The sequence below is a fragment of the Helianthus annuus genome, chromosome 9 (assembly GCF_002127325.2).
Source record: "Helianthus annuus cultivar XRQ/B chromosome 9, HanXRQr2.0-SUNRISE, whole genome shotgun sequence".
In the NCBI taxonomy this organism is placed as follows: Eukaryota; Viridiplantae; Streptophyta; class Magnoliopsida; order Asterales; family Asteraceae; genus Helianthus; species Helianthus annuus.
The window spans coordinates 186,383,437-186,392,753 of NC_035441.2; the positions used below are offsets into that span (position 1 = coordinate 186,383,437).

The following is a 9,317-nucleotide window of genomic DNA, read 5'->3' on the forward strand; positions in this document are numbered from 1 at the left end:
TGAATCTGAATAATAAAACACAACATCAAGAAATCCTCCAGTATTACCAACACGAATGCTAAAACACAACTGTATGAATCTGAATGCTAGAACACAACTATATGAATCTGATTGCTGTTAAAACACAACTGTATGAATCTAGATGCTAAAACACAACTGTATTGAATACGAATACTGCTGGTGAAGAAGAAAACGATAGAAAGAATTGTATATAAATATGATTTGAATGAGATTTGGATTCGAAAGACAACCAAAATTCCGAAAATCATGGACATAATCAGTTACCTTCGAGATAATGCAATGTTAGTTAATGAAATATAAATTCCAAAAATAAAATAAAAATGTGACATTACATAATTGTCCTTCTAGTTAAAATAACTCAATGCCACATGTCCAATTCTCATTGCTTCCTAGACTTTCTAGGAAAAATACACTTTCTACCCAACTCCTACTCTATGATTATAATAATTAATATATTATTATTAGTTATCTTTGTCTTTATCGTTAAAATCTCTTCTATAAATTTTAAATTTTAAATTTAATATTATCAATAATTAACTTTTCATAATAAATATTTAGAAAAATAATTGAGAATGCCTCATAGAGCACCATGTGTCCTTAACATGGTTTCTTTTATTATATAGTATAGATGTTAATTGGGAAACATAATCATATTTTTTATTTAAAGAGAAGAAAAATAAATTTGGTTTTATTTAATCACCCTTCAAAGATATAGTTGTCATTATTCTTCTAACAAACAAAAAGAACAAAACTGTAATGGGAAAATCAAAGATTAAAAGAGCTCCAATGTCACTATTTCAAAAATTTAAGGATAGACCGGTGTTTCAGCTAGAGAAACCTAAAGAAAAATTTAATCTCTTCTAACAGGTTTGGAATGTGGATACATTACTTGTCACTCATTTCTAACATGTTTCAATTCAAACACAAAGAGGGTTATATTAACAGTGGCGGATCCAGCCCTGTTTTGTGGATTCACATGAAGCCACTCGGTTTGAAAAAATTTAGTAAGAACTTTGTATGATTTGAAAAAAATAGTAAGAATCTATTAAAACGAACTCACTGAAAGAAGTTCTTGAATCCGCCACTGGTTATATACTCATATGGATAGGTCAACTGTTTACTTACAATATAAAAAAATAAGAATTGAGAACCAAATATATAAATGATTCACAAACATTTTAATAAACATAAAAAAACAGTTTCCATATAACATCCACTTACTTACCTTATCTAGAAAAAGATTCATCTGATCCAAACATATACAACGTTAGACTCGGATCAATGTACTTAATCCTTACAAATGCCGAACAACACGACTACATTAAACAAGTGTCCTCATCATCCTTCCCCCTTTTATCATCACCACACTCTTATATATTCAATCAAAATGCCACCATTCTCAGTCACTCGTCACCCAAACCCCACTTCTAAACCATCGTAATACATTCTTCAAAATGTCCATCAAAGGGACCACATTTATGGTAATTTTTTTCATAATCATTATTTTATGTGATATAGTTTTTCATAATCTTTAATGGTTTTGTTCAAAACTGAATTTGTTGTAGAATAACAACTCCGTTTCGGGAGTTTCAAGAATGAGGCAATCACAGTCGTTGCGAGTGTCGGGTCGTTATCCTATGGTAGTGTCTATGATGAACCGCAATGGCCGACCGGAAACAAGCGTTGGCGTTTCGGTAGACAACGTTGTTAAGGAGGTTAATGGTCCGATCATGGTCGAAGTTGTCGACCGTAAACTAAAACAACAGTCTAGTGTTGTTGTCGAAGGTAGCTCTGATGACGTGTACATCGAGGATATGTCCACTAAGGATGAATATGTCACTCCTTTGTCTGTTTCTGTTGCCAGGTAACCCACCTGTCTATAGATAACTGTTTATAAAAAATGACTAGTACGTAGGACGGGTATTCGGTTTTTAATCAGTATTAGTTTGGTTCATTACAGTACTAGTCCGGTACACACATGGTATATCAGCCGAAAAAAGAAAAGAAATATAATAAAATCGTAATATGGTCAAAAGGATAAATTGTGTTTATAAAAAACGAATACTAGTATAGGACTACAGGTTCTAATAATATCTGATACTGGTACCGATGTGAGTATCTGTTTGGTTGGTTACAGTACTAATACAGTACCGGCAAATGTTATAGCTTACGATACCAAAAATAGTCTATGAATATAACTATGTTTTCAACAAATTTATACCAGAACGTCGAGAAAAAAATTAAACACACATTTTTTTTAAACTTAACGAATGCAAGTCACTAGATGTACTAGAGGTATGCATGCAGTGTACTTATAAACTTATGAACATCGATCACTTTGTTAACGCAGTGGTTACTCACTGCTGCGTAATCCACGCCACAACAAAGGTCTAGCATTCACAGAAAATGAAAGAGATGCTCATTACATACGCGGTCTTCTTCCACCCGGTGTTGTTAAACAAGATCTTCAGGTACTCATTCTTTTCATTTTAGAAGAGTGTTTGGATACAACACTAAACCATTAACTTATCGATACTCAAAGATCACGTTGATAAACAGGTGAAGAAGACGATGAATGATCTCCGCCAATATGAAGTACCTTTGCATAAGTACCAAGCCATGATGGCTCTTCAAGTAACCATTTATATAACTCATTTTATAAATGATATTCAACATTTTTGTGTATATATTGTTAATTTTGGTTTTTTTTTTTTTTTTTTTTTTTGGTTTATAGGAGAGAAATGAGAGGCTATTTTACAAGCTGCTAGTTGAAAATGTTGAGGAGCTCCTTCCAATTGTATACACTCCAACTGTTGGTGAAGCATGCCAAAAGTATGGTAGCATTTTCAAGCGGCCGCAGGGTTTGTTTATCACTATAGAAGATAAGTAAGTTTATTTTTCGTCGCGCGCTTACTAAATTATATTATTAGTTAACTTAAAGCTTAATAACCTTTTTCATAGGGGGAGAATTCTTGAGATTTTAAATAATTGGCCGGAGAAGGATATTCAAGTTATCATTGTCACAGACGGTGAACGGATCTTGGGACTTGGAGACCTTGGTTGCCAGGTTCGAACCAAGCTTGTTGAGTTAAGTGGATGCAAATTACATATTTTGGTCTTGGTAGTTAAGTTTGTTAATTATGTATTAATTTTTTATAGGGGATGGGGATTCCAGTGGGAAAGTTATCTCTTTATACTGCCCTTGGAGGAATTCGTCCTTCGGCTGTAAGTATTTTCGCAAGAACATAATATGATTATTATGATTCGGTGAAGACGTAATTAAATAAATGCAAAAATGATGTAAACAATGTGCAGTGCTTGCCTATAACCATAGATGTGGGTACAAACAATGAGAAACTCTTAAATGATGAATTCTACATTGGTCTGCGACAAAAAAGAGCAACCGGACAGGTTAGTTTTTACTCTTACTATATGTTACTTTATTACCTACATATACATTTACAACGTCAGGGAATAGTGCCAGGCAGCTTGCCTGGCACTTCCCTATTGGACCAACCTATTTTTTAATTTAATTTTATTCCCATTTTAAAATTACGTTTTCGTCCTTTGTTTAAAATTACGTTTTTGCCCCCACCTCAAAATAAAATTATAATTTTGCCCATAGCTCAAAATTACGCTTTTGCCCCCTGTTCAAAAACTCATTTTTAATTTTGTTCCCAGTTTAAAATTACGGTTTCGCCCTCCGTTTAAAATTACGTTTTTGCCCCCAGGTCAAAATAAATTGATGTTTTTTTCCTCTAGCTCAAAATTATGATTCTGCGCTCAGCTCAAAATTACGTTTTTTCCCACAGTTCAAAATAAAATTATATTTTCCCCCTAGCTCAAAATTATGATTTTGCTCTCAGTTTAAAATTATGATTTCGCCTCCAGTTCAAAATATAATTACGATTTTACTCTCTGTACAGACATACATGTTATGAGAGAGAAATATTCGGCCTATTGCCCCGCAACGCGGGCGGGGCAAAAACTAGTTTTGTTTACATTTATCATGTCAAAAGTTTTAAGTGATGAAATAAATTGTATATATATTTGTTAGGAATATGCAGAACTTATGAATGAATTTATGTCTGCTGTGAAGCAAAACTATGGGGAGAAGGTGCTTATTCAGGTACCTAAGCATATATTGATTATTTTCACTTGCTAATGATTTAATTCATGAGGGATATATGATATATGATTTTAATCGAATCTTTAATTTTCGTTGCGCAGTTTGAGGATTTTGCTAACCACAATGCGTTTGATCTTCTTGCAAAGTATAGTCCCACCCACCTTGTTTTCAATGACGACATACAGGTACATAACGATATATTAACATTCGAAGAATTTAGCGATCTTTTTGTTTCTGAACGTGTTATTTTTTTAGGGGACAGCGTCGGTAGTACTTGCAGGGCTTATATCCGCGCTAAAATTAGTTGGTGGATCCTTAGCTGACCATAGATTCCTTTTCCTTGGAGCTGGTGAGGTACGACAAATTAATACGAACGATATGATACCCTCGTTTTGTTTCATTTTTTATGTCCCGATTTGATTTTTTTTTTTTTTTTGGTTTAGGCTGGCACTGGCATTGCTGAACTTATAGCTCTTGAGATATCAAAACAGGTAAAAAAATGTTTAAAAACTCGGGAAATGAAATGACACATGTTTATGTTATTATCTAATCACGCAGACGCGGGCCCCACTGGAAGAGGCTCGCAAGAAGATTTGGCTTGTGGATTCCAAGGGGTTGATAGTTAAATCCCGGTTAAATTCACTTCAACATTTCAAGAAACCATGGGCCCAAGAACACCAGCCCGTTACAGATCTCCTAGATGCCGTCAAGGTGCGCTTTTCTTTCTTGATGTTTTGACAACATATGACCGACCATGTGAATATGTTGCGCTGGATGACTAGATCTTTGATCGCCTAATCATGTCGCTTTTTCAGGCGATCAGGCCAACTGTGTTGATTGGATCTTCAGGGGTAGGACAGACATTTACTAAAGAAGTAGTTGAAACTATGTCATCTTTTAACAAGGTAAGTTATATAATAATATATGTTGTATCTATCTAAGTATTTCCAATAAGAATAATAAACAAGTGATTTTGCAGAAACCGATTATTCTTGCTCTTTCAAACCCGACTTCGAAATCTGAATGTACTGCCGAACAAGCTTATACTTGGAGTGAGGTTTGACTTTCATCCGACCTCGTTTATTAACTCAATGACTTATTGTTACTATAACGTTTTTTCTTGAGTAACCTCTTTTTTGTATTATAGGGTCGTGCCATATTCGCTAGTGGGAGCCCGTTTGGCCCGGTTGAATATAACGGGAAAGTTTACGTATCTGGACAGGTGTGACTTTTTATTTATTTTCACATATCTAATGAAAGATGATGGAGAATTATATTAAGGAAAAATTACAAGTTTTGTCCTTTATCTTAATACCACTTATCAGGCGGTGTCCTTTTTAACGAATTTTGACAAGTTTTGCCCTTTACAAGAAATTTTGTTGCACGTTTTGTCCTTTAGGCTTAACCCAGTTAGATTTTCTTGTTAAATCTTGTCACCCAAGGGTATTTTAGTCTTTTTACCCATTTATTTCAAGAGTCAACCCTAAAATATTTTGTTTTGTCCTTTAGGCTTAACTCAGTTAGATTTTCTTTTAATATTATTTAAAAGAATAAAACAAAATATTTTAGGGTTGACTCTTGAAATAAATGGGTAAAAAGACTAAAATACCCTTGGGTGACAAGATTTAACAAGAAAATCTAACTGGGTTCAGCCTAAAGGACAAAACATACAACAAAATTCTTTGTAAAGGCCAAAACTTGTCAAAATTCGTTAAAAAGGACACCGCCTGATAAGTGGTATTAAGATAAAGGACAAAACTTGTAATTTTTCCTTATATTAACTATTGTCGGTTTGTCACAGTCAAACAATGCATACACTTTCCCTGGATTGGGCCTGGGCTTGATAATTTCTGGTGCGATTCGTGTTCATGACGACATGCTTTTAGCAGCCTGTATGTAAGCTTGCATCATACAAAAATTCCATACGTTACTACTGTGCGAAATCAACGGTTAATATTTATTTACTACTTTCTGAGCAGCTGAAGCACTTGCTGCACAAGTCACACTAGAGCATATTGAGAAAGGACTAATATACCCTCCGTTCACTAATATTCGAAAGATTTCGGCTCATATTGCTGCCAAGGTGGCAGCCAAAGCATATGAACTTGGTAAAGTAACTGGTATGTTAACTAATCTGGCTCATTTAGTCACCTCGTAAATTGTTTTGTTTACGACTTGTGCAGATTTGGCTAGTCGGTTTCCTCAACCAGAAAACCTGATAGCTTATGCTGAGAGCTGCATGTACAGTCCTAATTATCAGAAATATCGCTAGAAAATGCTTCTGCTCTTTAATAATAGAGTATTTAGGTCATTTTTGGTATTATATGTGTTGGCGTCGCGTTGATGCTTTTGTGCTGATTTTCTTTTTAGTAAGCTACATAAATTGTCCGCGTGGTTAGTATAAAATGCAGTTTTTGCTGTTTATCCTTTTGGAATTATAAAGGTTTTCTTTTGTAATTTAATCTTGTAACATCGGCGTCGTTGCATTTAACAAAATGATTGTTAATCTTCTTAAATAACGATTAATTACTATTTGACCAATAAGTTTATCAGGATGAATAACGACCAAAATATTAGTGACTTTCTAAATCAATATACAAGACGTGTGTACTAGTGTGAGTAATTTGCACCAGTTAATATGGATCAGTGACATACTAATACGCGGAAGAAGTTAGAGGAATTTCTAATGAAAGTGTATCAACAGAAACATATTCAACTAGAGTGGATTGAGTAGGCAATTTACGTCTAAAGTGTACTTTATGCGCAAAGTGCACTTTTACGGGTGTACATATTGTGTCTAATCATAATTTATCTGATGTGATGTCAATTCTATTTACTCCTATTAAACAATATGCGTGGGTTTTTTTTTTTTTTTGTTGTTGTTGTTGTTTGAAAGTCATAGTTTATGAGTAAGAAATAATCTGATCAGTGATTATTTTTATTTTAACACAATGAATATAATGTCTTCTCGGGAGATTTCTCTTTATATAACTTGGGCTTTGAAAATATGACTGATCCAAATTAATAATACATAAACTGGGCCAGCCACGAACTCGAAAGGCCACATAAATTATAACTCTATCTAAAGCCCAGAAGGAGATGTTTTAAATGTTTTTTTAATATTATTTTTGAACGTGGATGTTTTACACGTGACTCGACGAGATGAGGACATGACTTATCTTTGATTTGGGGAGGAACACTATTATGTTACTATGTATACACTTTGTTACCGCTAGAATACAAGTCTATTGATATGAGTTAGTTTTGTTTAAATATATGATTATTTTTTGTAAACTTTTTCTTTAATTACCAAGATTCTAATTTTGCAAAAATGATGAAAATGATGAACATAAGATTAAAAAAAAAGTGTCAATCCACACCTGAATGGTGCATTTATTTGTTGTGTCTTTTGTCCAGATGTTCTAGATTTGTTTTAGTTTGATATTCTTTTAACATATTTATGCCTTATGCCAAAAAAATAAAAATAAAAACTTGATTAGATTTGTTTAAATTAGACTTAAAAAAACAGTTTAGGGGTTCTTGAACTAGAAAACAACTTTACTAAGAGCATGCATAAGGAAGAACTTAAAAAACATTATAAACGTTTGGTCATCTGACAATCAGTAACACCCAAGAACTTAAAAACGCTATAAATGTTTGGTCATCTGACAATTAGTAACACCCACAAACTTTTTTCAAATAATGCATCAATCTAAACTAAAAATACAATAAATTAGAAATTACCCAATCACCACACTTCTTCATTTTTACTATTTTTACTATTGTGTGTGTCTTCTCCTCTTTTAGACCGTTTAGTACTTTAGTATGCTCTCCATGCAAGGCATCCGGGTTTGACATAGCAAGGAAGCGTCGTGGGGGAACACCACGCCGCCAATATCGGTGCCACTGGCACTGTTTCGTGCATGGGAAATCGCCAATGGCGTCGTGGAGTGGTGAAGGGGCAGCAGCGACCATATTTATTTTTGTATATGTATTTACCTTCTATAAGTACCATTTTCATCTTTCATTTTTTCACACCAACCAATTTCAATATTATATCTTTATACAAAAATATGGATGCAAACAACAATCGAAACACTTTCCATAATCCCCACTGTCATCGTATGTCCCTCAATATGATCAACACAAGTTCTTCGGATGCACGTTATTACATGGACCTCAACGAGAAGGATGCCAACGTAGACCCGCCCGAACCACAACACCTGTATAGAAGGAACAAAGGAAAACGAGCAAAAATGTCATCTTTAACATATGAAAATGGGACATATTGGGAGGTAAGTTGACAAGTTTAACACTACTTATGAAGATAGGGAAAAAGCAAAAATTCGTTGAAGGCAAGATAAGTCATTCAAGAGGCCGAATTGTCCTTCAACAATTTGGCCTCTTGAATGACTTATCTTGCCTTCAACGAATTTTTCCAAATAATATGGTTGGTATTTTTATTTTTATGTAATGTTTATTAATGTTTTATTATTATTTATGTAATGTTTTTTATGATCAATAAAAGTATTAATTTATCTTATATTTATTTTTTTTATTAGGTAACTATTTTAAACTTAGTAAATATTATTTATATTGAAAACGATGGAGAATGGAGGATGATGGGTATATAAAATGTTTTCAAAATCGGATCGGATAGTGAATCTCATCTTACTAGTTCACTGGTTGGATCGAATTTAAAAACTGGATGACGTCATAAATAATATAAAAATTAGACCATATAAATACATCTATTAAAAACAAAGTATGAAAATAATTTATGTTTTGTTGTGAACGAGTCGACGTTATCCGCGCGTTGTGGCAGGATGCCGATATAAAAGTTTTTAATATCATTATATGAGACGCAATTTCTTAGTTTAAGAAATTTTTTTTTCGTTTTGCTCTACTCCTAACCTACATCACCAAACTAAATCATTTGTATATAACAATGTTTTTTTAAGATCCAATTAATACGCCATTAAAGAAGTCACTATTTATTAACAAATAATAAAAAAAAATCCCATCCGAATTACAAATAGGAATTGGCAACTTTTTAAAGTTTTATGTATAGAATCTACTAGGTTAGAACCCCGTGTATTACACGGGTTGAATAAATGTAATTTTGTATATTAAATAATAAAATGTTATATCTTTATGAAACTTGTAT

The 9,317-nt window shown here is 33.3% G+C and overlaps 1 protein-coding gene across 2 annotated transcripts; it reads left to right on the plus strand.

Moving 5' to 3' along the window:
* Positions 1-1,306: 1,306 nt before the first annotated feature.
* LOC110880155 (NADP-dependent malic enzyme, chloroplastic) lies at positions 1,307-6,537 on the plus strand. 2 transcript variants are annotated; one of them, XM_022128730.2, is made up of 19 exons: positions 1,308-1,502; positions 1,587-1,885; positions 2,372-2,492; positions 2,581-2,655; positions 2,756-2,907; positions 2,983-3,088; positions 3,181-3,246; positions 3,337-3,432; positions 4,079-4,150; positions 4,252-4,335; positions 4,406-4,504; positions 4,594-4,641; positions 4,709-4,861; positions 4,966-5,055; positions 5,130-5,207; positions 5,298-5,372; positions 5,952-6,042; positions 6,130-6,258; positions 6,334-6,537. In XM_022128730.2, the coding sequence occupies exons 1-19, from the start codon at positions 1,476-1,478 to the stop codon at positions 6,420-6,422; spliced, it is 1,950 nt and encodes a 649-aa protein (XP_021984422.1). In that variant the 5' UTR covers positions 1,308-1,475; the 3' UTR covers positions 6,423-6,537. The 2 variants fall into 2 exon arrangements, with proteins under 2 accessions (XP_035833917.1, XP_021984422.1); XM_035978024.1 differs by lacking the exon at positions 6,334-6,537 and having other exon boundaries at positions 1,307-1,502; positions 5,952-6,046; positions 6,130-6,230.
* Positions 6,538-9,317: the final 2,780 nt, after the last annotated feature.